General features: G+C 38.5%; 1 protein-coding gene across 3 annotated transcripts in view; it reads left to right on the forward strand.

The window, feature by feature from the left end:
* Mgam (maltase-glucoamylase) overlaps positions 1 to 17,334 on the forward strand; it is a 172,920-nt gene that overhangs the window by 51,687 nt on the left and 103,899 nt on the right. For 2 of the 3 annotated variants that reach the window (XM_078040676.1, XM_078040678.1), the window contains exons 25-34: positions 2,796 to 2,948; positions 3,285 to 3,485; positions 7,120 to 7,274; positions 8,601 to 8,769; positions 9,020 to 9,116; positions 9,920 to 10,032; positions 11,654 to 11,779; positions 12,892 to 13,020; positions 13,280 to 13,390; positions 13,678 to 13,740. In XM_078040676.1, coding sequence (XP_077896802.1) covers positions 2,796 to 2,948; positions 3,285 to 3,485; positions 7,120 to 7,274; positions 8,601 to 8,769; positions 9,020 to 9,116; positions 9,920 to 10,032; positions 11,654 to 11,779; positions 12,892 to 13,020; positions 13,280 to 13,390; positions 13,678 to 13,740 — 1,317 coding nt within the window. The remainder of the gene's footprint in view (positions 1 to 2,795; positions 2,949 to 3,284; positions 3,486 to 7,119; positions 7,275 to 8,600; positions 8,770 to 9,019; positions 9,117 to 9,919; positions 10,033 to 11,653; positions 11,780 to 12,891; positions 13,021 to 13,279; positions 13,391 to 13,677; positions 13,741 to 17,334) is intronic. The other variant, XM_078040677.1, reaches the window with a different exon arrangement.

Genomic DNA, 17,334 nt, shown 5'->3' on the forward strand with positions numbered 1-17,334 from the left:
TGTTTTTCCAGAATTCTTCATAGTATCTTGGTTTTCCTTCTTGCCAAGGTTGTGTGGATTCCTGAAGGACCAGAGCAATGTGTGGAGCCTGTGGTGGGGAAATCAGAGGGCTGGGAACAGAAGTGCTGATGAGGTGGTGGGCAGAGCTATTAAGGACAGGGAGGCGATATGTTCTTTAATGATCCCTTTTTTCCCCGGCCCCTCAGTGTTCTCCTCTATTTCACTGGCATCACTTTCAAAGATAAAGTTATAGTGGACACAAAGAGAGCAGAGTTAGAACAGGTCAGAGGAAATGGGAAAGAGGAAGCTGATGTCTGGTGCTGAAAGGTAAAGGTGGGAGGTAGGAGTCCCATGCATTCAATATTGAAATTACTACTTTTAAAAAACTTTAAAGAGATGAGATGAGTAGAATCTCCCTCCAATACATATATTCTCATAACCACTTGAAGACTAGGTCTTTGATGATCCTATCCGATGACTGCTTCTTTGGTTAAATGATAATAAGAAAATAATTTCTCATCATTTGTGATGAGACCTGGCCATCCTGTGCATCCTGTAATTATTTCCTCTGATGCCTAGTGTTATGATGAATGCTTTCTCCAAATGGTCCTGACCATGGGGACTGGCAGGTGCTTCTGGCATTAAAGCTGCTGGGTAAACATGGTTTGTGAGGACCTTCCAAATTTGGGGTAATAAATAAAATTAGATTCTACTATCATGACATATTGATGACATTTGTCATTGGTCCTGACAACACTTATTGAGCATGCAAACATTATGAAGTTAGAAGTAAATAGTATATCATTTATGTATACAACAAAGTGGAAGTCATATAAAGGATGTATATGTGAAAATAAGCTCACTCTATGTTTGCCAAATAACCTTGTTAACATAAAACAGAAGAAAATTTTTCTTGAATGTTGGTGGTAAGAAGACATAACTTATACACAAGAAATAATTGGGAAGGGGCTTGGCAACCTAAATGAACTTAGGACAAATTTTATCTGATATCTTAATTCATGTTCAAAGCTTATTGCAATAGTTGAGTCCAGTGCTGGATCTTGAAAAATGGTGTATCCTATAGGGATTAATCAATTGCAAATGACAGAGCACAAAAAATTGTAACAAATTGAAATTTTCCCCATTTGCAACTAGTAGTTTAGAAGGTGGACCATTGCTGGCATTGGTTCAATGGCTCAAGTTTGTCACAATTGAGGTCTTGTTTTTTCTTGGGACTGGAAGTGATTGCTGAGTTCTAGATACTATGTACTGATGGTGGGACAAATTAGGGTAAAAATGGAAAACAAAGAGAAGATATAAGGTGAAGTGGAAGTCCTGTAAATCAAAAGAGCGAGTCCCCTAACTAGAAACTTTCAGTGAACTTGAACTTACTATTTTATAACCATCACTATGTTACATTGATCCTTCTCTTGGGAACTTATGATTTCTACACTGAAACAGAAAAAAGGGACTATTTTATATAAGGAAAGCAAGTAGCAGTGTATTCCGCAAATGGCCATCATTTTTCTAGAAAGAACATTTTCCTAGTTATCACAAGTTGAGATAGCAGATAAGGCAATTCAAGACAGTAAATATTCCTCAATTATCAGTCTGTAAATTTTGTGTAACTCGGGCTGGGGATGTGGCTCAAGCGGTAGCGTGCTCGCCTGGCATGCATGCGGCCCGGGTTCGAATCTCAGCACCACATACAAACAAAGATGTTATGTCCGCTGAAAACTAAAAAATAAATATTTAAAAACTCTCTCTCTCTCTCTCTCTCTCTCTCTCTCTCTCTCTCTCTCTCTCTCTCTCTCTTAAAAAAAATGTGTTAACTCACGTAGCTTGTCTTCACTTTTGGAAGGACCTAAATTTAGATAGAAGGAAATGCCTGTGATTTTAGAGAGACTGAAGTGCCAAAGTGAGAAGATCATTTCATTAAATTCTCTCATACAGTCTTATAAGTGATCTTTAAATCTAGGCATTCTTCCAAGTGGAGTTGAAGGTAGGATTAGTAGTACAGGGATATTTGAGATGATTTGAATTGGGAGACTGGAAAAATATGATAATCTTTAAAACGTGATCATATTGTTCTAGACAAATGAGAAAAACAACATTAACTATAGAAAGTGCTATTTAAAAATAAGATGAAAATGTAAGAAAAACATAGAAATGTTAAATATTTTACATGGTAAGTGCGATCCCCCCCCCCCACCATTTCAAATTTTGGACATCTGGGTTGGAGAAATGAAGAGACTGGAATGTTAGCAATTTAAAAAAATGCAATGATTTTCCCAACTCACCAGTTTTGCAGTTGTTACAGCTGAGATCCAAAGAATGGAAATAATTCTTTGAAGATCCCAATGAAGAATGGGAATGGAAGTCTGGACCATATGATTCATATTGCTTTGTTTTTTCTAAACCTCTAGTCCAATGGGGAATACTGGTTTGGGGAGTGGAGAGCAAGAGATGAAGGCAATTTGGCAATACCAGAAGCAATCCAGTGATGAAACCCAGAAGGGGAAGAGAACTCAGGGAATGAAAGAAAGCGGTGTTTTATTTGATCTTATTCTTTCCATAATATAATGCACAGGATTGTGCTAGAGTAGTGATATTTGCCATATTGCTACTAAATATTTTCCTTTCATTTATATAGCTCTTTCCATATGAATTATATTCAAATGTTACTTGGATTGTTGAAAGTCTGGTCTAGTACTAAAATGTGTTGCTAAAAATATTTAAATCTTGCCAGGCCTTTGTTCTGATGATATTTCTTTGTGTGTTTTCCACTGCTTCAGGTTGCCATCATCACAGAGATCAGTCTTGTGCTGGGAGAGGAATACACAGTGGAGTGGAACACAATCATCAGAGATGAAGAAAAAATAGACTGCTACCCTGATGAGCATGGTGCTTCTGAAGCAAACTGCATTGCCCGAGGCTGTGCCTGGGAGGTAACCTCACTGAGGTGTTGATGGACACCCAGATCTTTAACCTTAGGCAGCAATTTCTTGAGCATAGCCCTAGTACCCAGGTGTGTACTTCAACTCCATAGAAACAGGGCTTCCAAGGAACCTGGTCTGTATATGAAGATTAGGTGTGGATTGGAGTGGTGTATTTTTAATATTTTGCTTTGTGTCTAGAAATTTACTTTTTTGTCAGTACCTTATTATATGTACATGAAAGAATGATGTGTTGGCTCCATCTCATACAGATTGCCTTCTTTGATTATTTCTATTTGACAACTCTAGGACCACCTGTTGATCTACAGTCTCAACTTTCCTTTCCAGGAATCCAGTTCTGTTGGAGTCCCTCATTGTTATTTTGTCAATGATCTGTACTCTGTGAGCAATGTCCAGTACAACTCCCATGGGGCCACGGCTGACATCTCCTTAAAGCCTTCTGTTTATGCCAACGCCTTCCCCTCCACACCTGTGAATCCCCTCCACCTGCAGGTGACCTACCATAAGGATGAAATGCTGCAATTTAAGGTAAACGTGGTACTTGTGTCAGGTCCTGAGTAGGCCCTTTTTAGTGACATTATATTTTTTGGTCCATAGTAATGATATACACAAAAAAACCCATAATTTTATCGATTCTATTCCTTTTTCTGAGTTAAGTTTACAGAATCCTAATTTAGGATTACTCTTTTAAGTTTCATTCCATAGTAAACAAGATCATTATACTGTTAAAAATGCAATGAGAACTCATTGATAGACCAGTTTAACCTGTTCTAGTTTTCATTTAGAAAATGTTTGGGGCTACTCTCCGGACAATAGTTGGACAGATCAGACATTGAGAGAGAGCTTTTAAGGTTTCCAGTTGCTTGGGTTGGGGTGGGGATTGAGCTTTGACTAGTAGAGGACAAGAGAAAGAGAAGAATAGATATCTTTGATACTGAAAGTGGGGTTACAAGATCTGGGAACCCCAGATCTTGATGCCCATACTGATAAGGGAGAGGAAATCTTGGACAATGTTTACCATCTTCTTTTTCACATCTGTGTGGGTGTTGTGACATTAACTGAAGTAAGGATTTCTGAAAAGGTTTATACTTGGACCATATAAGACTATACAAAATGATAAGTTATTTTTTGGGGTACTAGATTTGAGGTATCTGTGAAATAAGTACTGAAGTACAGTAATTTTTCCCCCTTATATGGGAAGAAACTAGTTGTTGTTATGTCAATTTCTCTATTAAACTTTAACCTTCTGGAGAGCTGGAATTTGGAATTTACTCCTGGTGCTTCTAAAAATCTAACAAAGAAGCTCATTGATAGTAATCATTGACAAGTTTGTTGAGAGAATAAACAAAGGGATCATACCAATGTGCTGGGCCTAAAAGGTTTTGCACAATCTGAGATTAACTTAGAGTCTGAGTTCTTTTACATTTTCTAATTCAGGGAAGATGTTCTTTTTTTTTTTTTTTTTTTTTTGTTACCAGAGATTGAACTCAGGGGCACACAACCACTAAGCCACATCCCCAGCCCTATTTTGTATTTTATTTAGAGACGGGGATTCACTGAGTTGCGTAGCTCCTCGCTTTTTGCTGAGGCTGGTTTTGAATTTGTGATCATCCTGTCTCAGCCTCCCAAGTCACTGGGATTTCAGGCATGCACCACCATGCAAGATGCTCTTTTTGTTTGTGTCCTCACCATAGTGTTAGCCTGTAGAAGGTTCATAATGGGTCAAAATAAATGAACTTGCTCATGTTCTAGGCTTTAGTTGTGCCTACCCCACCTCTCAACCATGCAGTAACTCTGTCCAACATATTTGCATCTTTTTTAGTTCATTTTAATACTCTGTGGTTTGTGTTTGTTGTTGCTTTATTGTCCTACATATTTTGTTGGTTCATTATAGTTGTACATAATGGTGGGAGTATTTGTCACATATTTGTACAGTCACACAATATAACAATAAATTTGATCAATATCACTCTCCAGAACTTCCCCTTCCCTCCCTTTCTCCTACCCCTCAACCTTTTTTCTCCATTCTACTGATTGCCTTGTGATTTTCATGAGACTCTGCTATAACTTTCTAGTCCTTTTTCCGCTCTAGCTTCCATATATGAGAGAAAACATACTACCCTTGCTCTTCTGAGTTTGACTTATTTAACTTAATACAATGTTCTCATGTTTCATCCATTTTCATGATAATGAAGTAATTTCATTTTTCTTTGTGACTGAGTAAAGTCCATTGTGTATATATACCATATTTTCTTTATCTATTCATCCATTGATGGCCATGTAATCTGGTTCCATAGTTTGGCTATTGTGAATTGTGCTTTTTTTTTACATGTGTATGTATGATTCACTATAAGATTAAAGTATGATAACATTACCAAGGAAGTTTTATAGATGGGTCATATGGTAATTACATGCCTTGCCTTTCCTAGTTTCTTCAGTGTTTTTTTTTTTTAAATCATTAATGGATACTGTATTTTGTTGGAAGTTTTCTCTGCATCTGTTTTGATGACCTAGTGATTTTTTGTCCTTAATTCTATTTATGTGATATGTTACATTTATTGATTTGTGTATGTAAACCATCCTTGTATCTCTGAGTTAAACTAATTTGGTCAAGATGTACAATTTTCTGAAGATGTTGTTGAATATAATTGGCTAATAATATTTTCCTAAGCATTTTTGCACCCAAGCGATATTGGGATCGTAGTTTTCTTTCCTTGATGTGTCCTTACCTGGTTTTGGATGAGTATGAGAATAGCATCATAGAATGACATTGCAAGTATTTCATCCCTTTTTATTTCTTGGTATAATTTGAAGAGCATTGAGATTGGGTCTTTAAAGTCTGGTAGCTGACAATCCATCTGTTATAGGCTTTTCTTTGAAGGCATCTTATTACTGCTTCTATCCCATTACTAATTATTGGTCTGTATAAGTTTTCTTTTTTTTAAAAGAGAGAGTGAGAGAGGAGAGAGAGAGAGAGAGAGAGAGAGAGAGAGAGAGAGAGAGAGAGAGAGAGAGAGAGAGAGAATTTTTTTAATATTTATTTTTTAGTTCTCGGCGGACACAACACCCTTGTTGGTATGTGGTGCTGAGGATCGAACCCGGGCTGCATGCATGCCAGGCGAGCGCGCTACCGCTTGAGCCACATCCCCAGCCCCCTGTATAAGTTTTCTATGTCTTGATTCAATTTTGGCAGATCATAAGTGTCTAAAAATGTATCGATTTCTTCTAGGTTTTCTAATTATTTCCAATTAGAATGTAAATTTTCCAAAATAATAAACTTACAAAATTCAGGTCATTTCTTTAGTGTCTAATATGATATCATACTAGGATATATTTATCCTAGGCACTCACTGCATCAATTTGTATATCATTTCTGCAATTTTCTGTTTATTTTTATCAAAAAGAATTCCTGGGGGCTGGGGTTGTGGCTTAGTGGTATAATGCTTGCCTAGCATGTAGGGCACTGTGTTCAATCCTCAGCACCACATAAAAATAAGTGAATAAAATAAAAGTATTGTATCCATTAACAACTTAAAAAAACAAAAAAGAATTCCTGTATTTGGGAGGAAACAATTCTGAAAAAAATTTCAGGAAATCACATCCCCTTAGATATTCACACACAAAAATAATTCAGAAATCATTCTTAAATACAGCTCTGATTTTGGAATAATTTTCAAGTAGATGCCAATGTCAAAGGAACCATAGAGTGTAATGGAAGCCTTAACAATGAATATGACAGACTCAGAGTAAATTTTAAATCTGATTTTGTTCTTTTATGTATTAAGTCAATCTCAGTTATCGTAAACTTAAAGAAGTCATGAAGGATAACATCTAGACACATTGTCTAAGATGTCATGGTTCTGCTAAGGGGGTGGATTTAAAGAGTAGAATTCTTGCCTAAATTATATTTAACCAGATAATTATTTACACATTTATGGTGTTAATTATGATATGTGATCCATATATACATTCTGTAATTTCATCAATTCAGAATGAGCAGGTCATGCATCAATCAAACATCTGTCATTTGTGTGTGATGAGAACATTGGGTATCCTTTCCTCTAGTTATTTTGAATATTGTTATCACTCTCTGTATAATAGAATACCAAAGCTCATTCCTCCTATCTGTATCCTTACCTAAAATTGATTTCCTCTGGCCTAGATTTATGATCCCAACAATAGTCGGTATGAAGTCCCAGTCCCCCTGAACATTCCCAGGGCTCCATCCAGCACCTCCGAGAATCGACTCTATGATGTCCTCATTAAGGAGAATCCATTTGGAATTGAAATTCGCCGGAAGAGTACAGGCACTGTAATGTAAGTGGCTCCTCTTTTGATTTACAGCTGTTGAGTACCTGTCTATTCCTTTCCAGGTCCAATGGCTCTAAACCTCACATTGCCATTTTTCAAGATCCATACATAAACTATTTCCTTCAGCTCTGTTCTTATGGGAATTGTTTGGTAGCTACCGTTTTAGATATTGTGTTTATGGATACATGAATTCTCTGGCCAAATTACAATGAAAATAATTTATCTGACAACATTAAAAGGAAATTGAGACAGTGAAAACTGTCTGTAGGAAAAGTGGTGCAGGATACTCAAGAGTTATAATGATGCTATTGCTTTTGATACCATCAAGTTAGTTCTCTCATTAAGGAATTGACATTTGAGAAAAAGACATAGAAGAGAAGAAAGAACCTCCCATGTGTATCTCTGAGAGAAGGGAAAGAATGTTTCTCATGGAGGGAATAGGAGGAGCAGGAACAATGAAACAGGAGGTAACTTGAATAGTGAAGGGAATAAACCAGTCCACAGTAGTAAGAAAGGAAGTGAGTGGTAGGAGATGAAACTGGGATGTTAGGTGGGTTGGATCAGATGTAGCCTGGAAGGCTACATGGGGTGTTTTCATGGGAAGACACTGAAGGGCCTAAACAGGTTGGTGAAATGACACAATATACTTTTAAACATATCATTCCGGATGCCCGCAGGAAGTTGTGTGGAGTGGTAGTAGGTGAGATGGTAAGACATGACTGAATTTGGTTTCTTGGTAGGAGAAATGAAAGAAGGGTGTGTAAGAAGGAACAGGAATATGAAGGGCCACTGCTGGGGTTACTGCAAGGATATCTGTGATTAATCAGACAGACTTTGTGTTGAGTTGGGAGATGATTGGATTCTCAGTTGTGGGAGAATCAAAGTTTCCAATGTCCTTGAAAAGTCAGTTTTAGTGAAATAATCCACCCCCCAAAACCAAAGGCCGAATGTTTTCTCTAATAATCGGATGCTGATCCATAATGCGGGGAGGTAGGGATGAATGAAGGAACTTTGGATTGTGCAGAGGTGAGTGAGGGGATGGGATTGGGTGTGGGGATGGGCAGAACAGTGGAGTGAGACAGTCATTTTTATCCTATATACATGTATGATTACACTGCCAGTGTGTTCTGCACCATGTACAGCCAGAGGAAAGAGAAGTTGTGCTCTATTTGTGTACAATGTGTCAAAATGCATTCTACTATCATGTATTATAAGTAGTTAGAACAAATTAAAAATAAAAAATAATTAAAGAAAAAGAAAATTAACATTTGGAAGGCAATAGGCAAGGTGATTTTCTTTTCTGAATGTACCCTTTTTTTGTGTGTGTTGCAGTTGGGACTCTCAGCTCCTTGGCTTCACCTTCAATGACATGTTCATCCGCATCTCCACCCGCCTGCCCTCCAAGTACATCTATGGCTTTGGGGAAAATGAGCACACAGCCTTCAGGAGAGACTTGAACTGGCACACGTGGGGCATGTTTTCCAGAGATGAACCCCCTGGGGTAAGCAGAGATACTCTGGATCAGTACTCTGCCTCTTTCTTCCCATATCATGATCACCTTGTGCTACATGAAACCAGACTCAACTTACATTTTTAAAATTCTTTTTGGGTCATTTTTCATGTGTGTTTCTTATGTATTTAACTCATTTCAGAGAAAAGATCAGATTCATTTAGTGAACAAATTTTTCTTGAGTTACATTCTCAGGCACAATGACTTCTAACCTCCTTGATTTCTCCCTTGTGACTCTCAGTACAAGAAGAATTCCTATGGCGTCCACCCCTACTACATGGGACTAGAGGAGGACGGCAGTGCCCATGGAGTTCTCCTGCTGAACAGCAATGCCATGGGTAGGATGATGCCAGGGCTCCTCTTAGTTTGTATTCAAATCAATTATCTTGTGTAACTGTAGAATTTATTTGATCTATGAGCATCCTGATGTCAAAAGTAGTATCTTGAGGGTGGCAGTTTCTTTTTATGTTAAATTTGGTCCATGGGACAAGTTTAAATCCAATTCTTGTTTTGGCAACACTCACCTAAGAAGGATATCAATCCTAATTGAATCCCGTATATCCTGAAGGTCAGTTGGTGATAACCAGATACATTATTTAAATTAATTACTAAGCTATGAGTCAGAAAACTCATTTGGTGACTATGAATATGGGAAGAAAATATTTTGAATATAAGGAACAGGAGAAAAATCAGGAGTCTGGGAAAATGAAACGTGTAAAATCTGGTGAAATCTGAATAAGCTCCATGCCTGAGTTAATATTTTCTTAATGTCAGTTTTCTGCTTCTATAGCCTATAATGGTTATGTGAGCATTGTCATTGGGGGAAGCTGGGTGACATATACTTGGAAACTCTTAGCATTAATTTTCAAACTTTTAGTGAGTTTTAAGTGATCAAGTCAGTATAACAATTTTAAAACAACATAATAAACATCATAAAGTAATAAGATATACCAAAGGAAAACATGCAGAGATGGGACCCTGGAACCCTGTAATCTTTTAATGAACTTCTACAATACTGGGTGGGTAATACTTCTCTTAATACTCTATAAGGCAAGAGATAAAACATATAGATTTTAGAGGTAATTCCTCACCCTCAAGGTTTCCATCTTGGTTGTCATTTGTCACTTTCTGATCTTTTCAGATGTGACATTCCAGCCTACGCCTGCCCTCACATACCGCACCACAGGGGGAATTCTGGACTTTTATATGTTCTTGGGGCCAACTCCAGAGCTTGTCACCCAGCAGTACACTGAGGTAGGAGGGAATTCATTTGGTAATCATATATTTGTGCAGCACATCCTAAATATTCTAAAACCTGTATTCATTAGTATAACACTATGTGATTACTAGAATTGTTGGTGTATCTTAGAGACAGGCAGGTTACAGATTCAGGACAAATGAAAACTTTCCAATACTTCTTATATTCATAACCTAAAAATTTCAGTGTATCAGGAGTAGACATGGTAAAAGTGGCATGCTGAGTAAAGTGGGAGTCGGAGATGCTGGTGGATTGATAAACAGATGAAGGATTGCAATGTTGGTAGTTGAAAAAGAGATTGTGGGTACAGCTCTTGTGATGGTGGACAAGATGGTATGGGGACTGTGGTGGTAATCATGTTTATGAAAATGGTGGAAGGCTGATGAAGGTAATGGTGATGGTAATTATGGTAGTGTGGGTGATGGTAGATCTGTTGATGTGACACTGATGGTGGTATTGTAGGTGGTGATATTGGTAGTGGTTATGATGGTGGTGGTAGTGGTTATGCCAGTGCAGTGATATGGCAGCGAAGGTAATGAGGGTAATGGTCACTGTTGAGGTGAGTGGTAATGGTGGTGGGGATAGTTTTGGTGGTAATGATGGAGTAATCATGATGGAGAGGTGAAGGTGGTGGTGGTGAATGTGGTGGTAATGATGTGATAATGGTGATAATTTGAGGCCTGATGATTATGTTGGTGGTGATGGGTTGATGTTGATGGGGAATGGTGGTGACAGTGGCAGTTGTTGGGTAGAAAAACTTTAATATAATACTACAAGCTCTTACCTGTTACTTACTACATATCAGAGCACTTTACATTTATTAACTCATTCAGTCTCATAAAAATGTTTTGAGACAAACACTAGTATTATCTTCAAGTTACAAGTAAAGAAACTGAAAACCTAAAATGTTTACTTAAATTTGAACAAGGTCAAAGAATCAGCAGGACATAGAGCCTTTGTGCAAAACCAGGCATTTCCCCCATGGGTTCTATTCTTCTCAGCAATAACCTAGGTACTTCTAGGAATGAGAGCAAATTTAGATTTTTCCAGTATTCTAGGAGAAGGATCTCCTTTCTAGCAAGCTTTCTCAAGGTGTCCCAGTGGTTTTGCATCTGCTGCGGTTCTCTTTCACTTTTAATTTGTTGATTTTCTAACTTAGAGTAGTATATTCTTATTATTTTGTGTATACTTTTAATGTGTCTGCTCTTATAAAGACTAAAATGAAGTAGAATGAATCTGACTTAATTTTCCTATGTACGTATATAAATGCATCACAGTGAATCTCCACATCATGTACAAACACAAGATTGGGAACCTATTTATAGGTATACTTCATGTTTGTATAAATATGTCAAAATATACTCTATTGTTGGGTATAACTAAAAAGAACAAATTAGAAAAAAAAACTAAAAAAAATCCATTGTTAGCAGACCTGCCCTATGAGAAATCAACATGAAGAAACAAAGACTACTGGCAAAAGTTGTTACATCAGTAAATACAAAGATATATATATATATATATATATATATATATATATATATATATATATATATATATATATATATGTATGTATATGTATATATATGACTAATATGCTCTGCTCTGTCCATTTTCTAGGTGATTGGACGGCCTGTAATGGTACCTTATTGGTCCCTGGGTTTCCAGCTGTGTCGCTATGGATATGAGAATGACTCTGAGATCGCCAGCTTGTATGAGGAGATGGTGGCTGCCCAGATCCCTTATGTATGTCTGAGTCATGGTGCACTGGCTCTGTGATTTGTAGCTAACCCAGGCATCTCTGTGTTTGGATATACTTATTGGGTTTTTTTTTTTTTGAGATTTTGCAAAGATATAAAGTGCTTTTTGACATGATGCCACACTGAGCCTCATCTGAGCACAGTTATACAGAGGGATGCCAAGGTCCATGTTATGGCACTTGCGACTATCAAAGGAGGTAGAGCAGACTCCAGGACATTTTCTGCTGTAGCGTGCTTCCTTGAATTGCTTTTACATGACTTGAAGACATTTATTCTGAAAGTCTATGGTTCCATAAGAATAAAATCTCCCTCGACAATAGTTTGCTTTAATTGAAAAACTTACCTCATTCTCAGATCATTGTGTATGTAGACGTGTCTTCAGTCCCATACCTTATGAGTGCTACAGTATAATGTGCCATAGCCCTAAATTAATCAATGTCTGAACATAGGGATCCTGGGGTAGACTCTAGAAGAAAGTCTGTGCTTCCCTTTAGGACAAGAGCTGTGCAATAGTATCAGCTTATCCTGTGGACCAATTTCATACTTAATTTTATTGGACTTCCTTTCCTGTGGTATACAATTGTTCCATGAATGGAGAGGACATCACTTGATATAGGCCATTTTAATGAAAAAACTATGTGTGATTAACCCCATGATTATAGAGTTTAAAGCAATTACAAGTTTTTCTTTGGCTTGTTTATAGTATATTTATAATTCCTTATTTTATTATTTTATTAGGAGTGAATTGTTTTCTTTTTCTGAACATGAACCATTGACAGTATGTCCAGCCCCTACAATAATTCCTATGTGGCTATTGACAAAACAATATTTCATCTGGTGATTTTATTTATCCTGACAACAATCCTTTCTGACAGGAATCATTATCCTAGTTTTGGCTGAGTAGGATCTTTTTTCTATGAGTGAAAACTTGAAAAATTAAATGATTTCTAAGGATCCATAAAGAAGAAATGATGGAACAGGGATTTACAAGGGTAAAAGGAAGCCATTTGAATTCACCATCAGTAGGGGAGAGTGGTTCTCCTCTGGGAGCTGGACTTTCAGCACCAGCAGCCACTGTTTCCTTGTGTCCTCCCCCAGGATGTGCAGTACTCAGACATTGACTACATGGAGCGCCAGCTGGACTTTACCCTCAGCCCCAAGTTTGCTGGGTTTCCAGCCCTGATCAATCGCATGAGGGCTGATGGGATGCGGGTCATCCTCATCCTGGTGAGTCCTTTTGTGCCTGTGTAGATGGAGTGTGTTGGGAGGAGGACTGGGCTTTGGTGGAGAACCACTTTTCTTGTCCCTCTATCCATATGAAGAACAGAAAACTCCAAGTACAATAAGAAAAGTATATTTCCAGAGATTCCCAGAAACTCTAGAGGGCAGGTGGAAGCTAGGGACCTCCCAATGAAGAAGTTCTTTTTCTCTGTCCCTTGTCAATCTCTCTCTTTGTTTTGCCAACTGACTTGTGCTTTGCTTGCAGGACCCAGCCATTTCTGGCAATGAGACAAAGCCCTATCCTGCCTTCACTCGGGGAGTGGAGGATGATGTCTTCATCAAATATCCAAATGGTGGAGGCATTGTCTGGGGAAAGGTATGATCTAAGTGGTGACTACTAGTCTCCATCGTGGGAGAGGGCCATAGTTTGTGTGTTGTGTGTGTTTTACCTGTTTCTTGTGGATACTGAAGTCATTAGTTTCCATTTCTTAGTTAGTATTTATTGATATATTGAGGACTTTGTGGATTTCACTTTCATATTGATAAACCCTACATGATAATCAAAAGTTCTATTACTCTGTAGGGCTGTGGTTGACAGTCTTAGGTAATCCTACATAGGTAAATTGCCTAGTACATTGCTGTTAACTATTTTTCTTTCTGCAGGTGTGGCCTGATTACCCTGATATTGTTGTTAACAGCTCTCTAGACTGGGACAGTCAAGTGGAGGTAAAAGGCTCTTTGTGTTAGTTGGGCAGCTGTACCCACTATACTGTACATGCCCTACTTAGGAAATACATCCTGGGTGTCAGTGTATGCTGGCGCCTTTACATATGGTATTCTTCCAGGTTGGGGAGAGTAGGTATTGCTATCTGTGGGATTTCTTACTCAAAGAGTTAAAAATTATTACATTATATGGCTTTGATCACACAATGTTCATTTCTAGTCCAGGCATGTCATATTTCAAAGGGCCATGGACTCTCCACTCCATGAAACCTGAAGATGAGCTCTCTGTTTTTAGAATTAGTATAATTCTTGAGATTGTCATTGCCTTGGGTATCCCTTGTAAATAGAATCTCCAACTTTTGTCTTAGTGATTGGGATTTTCCCTCTGCACATCTTTTTTTTTTTTTTCATGGATGGTCTTCTTCCTCTTCACACTTATAATCTTGACCCCCACCTCCATCTTGCCTAGGATCTCTCCTCTGACTTTTACCTCTTGGTTTCTAGCATTTAATTGAAAGTTTGACCCATCTTTGTAGTAGCTTCTTGCTTGTAATGGATCAAGGTGTCCCATGATTCCGACCTAGTTTCCTTTCAGCTTCAGAAGCATTTGTTGCTTGAACACCTACATGGTTTCCTACTTGTCCAGGGAGCCTTCAGCCTGATTGTGAGGTCAAGCTGTGTACCAACTCCCTCAGCCTGTTTATCATCAATTGTGTGCTACCTGGAACATGGCCCTCAGGGTAGGGTGGGAACTCATGTGGAGAGTTACTCTTCTGGACATCCTTACTGTATTTATCCCTTATTCTACAATAATTATTCTTTCTGGCCAGGCACTGTAGTAGGGAATGTGAAGTCTATGAACTTCCACAGAGGAGTTGGGAAGTCCTGCTTCCCCAGGGCATCTTCAAGGGTTGAAGGAAAAATGAAGCAAGATTCTGTGTGGTTAGCAAAGAAGTATGAGTTTTAGTGTCTCAAAACTCTATCAAGATCATGGATTAAATTGCAGAAATATCAGCACTCTGGGAATAGAGAACAGCAGCCATGAATTATGGTGTTAGCCACTTAGCATTTCTGGACAAAGACCCCTTTGGGATCTTTTTCCAGGCAATATAAGATTCTAGCCAGTGGATGGATGTATAGGAGAAAGACTCCGCTTCCCAAGGAAGGGAGGACTAGGGCCAAATATTCATGCCTTTTTAAGACTAGAAATTAGTTGTTCCTAGAGAGAAAGATCTACATTTAGATAGAACCATCATATTTTTATGAGCAAGGCCTCAGGAATGGGATACCTTCACACAGCAGTAATAACAGACAATGCTGTGATCCAGTGGTGTAGAGTTACCTGGTGCTGGTCTCTGACGTTTGGGACCCCGGATGGTAGGTAGCAGAAGTCCTCTAGATGCAAAATGATAGACCCCAACCTGGGACCCCAACCTGCTTGGCTATTGTACATGGTGGAGGTAGATGTAGTAGAAGAAATAGAACCTGAACTTGGGTAAAGTGTGAAGATTAGAAAGAATGATTCAGACTCAATTTAATTTTTTTTCCTACTCTCCATATCTATTATCTATAAATGAATTGATCAACCTGACTGTTCATTCATCTAATCATGTATCTGGGTATGTCTTTAGTAACAATTCAAGGGAGAAAACCTAGTTGACTTTTATAGAGGGTCACTTGAAGTTTGGCCATCCAAGTACTTCATGTGGACAAACAACTGATCATGGCAGAGACATTATGAGACATGTATTCCCTGTCTCTAGATGTTTACATTGGTAGATGTGTGCTTTCATCAATTATAGGATTGGTTATTACCTTATGAATTCTATAGCTAGTCAGCCATTAGGCCATTCTAACTATGGTATCGAGGGGATTCAGAAGTCTGTGTGTCAGTGTGGGTTATCACTGCGCTATGGGAGCACCATGTGACATTTAGTGAGCAGTGACTATAGGTGCACATAACTCTGATAGCAGGGTATTTTTTACAAATAATTCTCTTGCCCCAAGTGCCAATTGTGCCTTTGATGAGAAACACTTCATTAGATAGCTCTGTCAGGAGACTGAACAAGTATAAAATTTATATGAGACCTGCATGGTGAGGCTGGCTATGTTGAGATTAGTCATGTCCAGGTCTGGCATTGCTGAGGACAAATGATACAAACAGGAAAGCAAACAAACAAGCAAACAAATGGCCGAAAACCCATGGAATAGTAGATTTCTGGGTCAAAACTTGCATATGTGATTCAGTAATTCTGGGAATTGAGTTAGGGTAATATGCAGTGAACTGTGTTAAGCCATCTTGGGCCATTCCTACATATGTGCACATCTCTGTTTGAAGATCAGGGAAAGTGAGGACAGAAGCAATACAAGGATTAAATTCGAGAATGGCAGAGAATATTTAGTGTATGGGCAAGGGTCATTCCAGCAGCATGTAGTTAGGTTATTGAACTCTGCTTGGCATAACTGCCCTTATATCCCACATAGGATGCAATTCTCAGCCAGGAACAACTGATCTTGGCCATTTTCTCTAATACCCACACCCCTCCCCTGTCATGGTTTCTGACACGACCATAGCTGGAACTCCTTTCAATCCCTGTGAGCCAGATCTGTGCATGCCAATCAATTTCCATATTTTTTGGTGTTCCTTTTTTGTCTTTTACCTAGAAACATGAGTTTCTACTTGCCTGTGTTGTATTGTGTATGAGAGCTGGAGTGCCCCTACATCAAGTCTTTGTGTCATTGACTCTACCTCAACACCAGCATTATTGATCTCTGTGATTCCTATAATATACAAAGAGGCAGCAATTGTTTTGAGACACACCAAAGGCTATGATGTGCCCTAAGCAACAACATGGAGTACATAGACATTCACTGATATTTGCTGCTGTGAGGTGTTTGAGCCCAGAAAATTTATTATCATTTTCTTATTTTTGTGGTAGGTTCTAAGGTGTGTATTGTTGAGAATCTAGAAATCAATCAGAAGAATATAAGACAAGGTCATTTCTTCTGCAAAGTTTAAAGTCTTGTTCAGAAGTGATTCCTTGGATCCACTTTTCATGCTCAGATGAAGACATCACTCTTCCTGTTTGAGCGAAGAAAAAGAGATTTATTAAAGCTTCCTCCTTAAGCTCTCCCATAGTATGTTACACAGGACTGCAATGCACATGTGGTTCTGAAGCCATAGAAAACACTCATGCATGCCAGTCTAATGTCATGAAATGTAATCTCTCCACTTCCGCATGTTCCCAGTGGAAATGACACAATACCATGCCTCCAGTACATTGCCTTCCCTCTAGTAGAGTACCTATGATACCTTCCCTTTCCAGCTACAGTTGCTCCCTGCCTCCTGCAGGATCTTCAAGGAGAGCTTAAGAAATGGCCAGATAGAAATTGGAGGCTGGGCATCTTGAAGCAGGGGACAGTGAGTCAGGGTGTTAATTTGATACCATTTATGATGGTATGAAGAGGAAACAGTTTATGGTCATTTTCAAATATGTGAAATTCATCCTTATTTTCTTCAATACCCTCAGTATATTTCTAGTAAACCCAGACAATATGTAGGCTCTGTTCAGACTAGCACTCTCTACCATCAAGTGG

The sequence above is a fragment of the Ictidomys tridecemlineatus genome, chromosome 2, assembly GCF_052094955.1.
Source record: "Ictidomys tridecemlineatus isolate mIctTri1 chromosome 2, mIctTri1.hap1, whole genome shotgun sequence".
NCBI lineage: Eukaryota > Metazoa > Chordata > Mammalia > Rodentia > Sciuridae > Ictidomys > Ictidomys tridecemlineatus.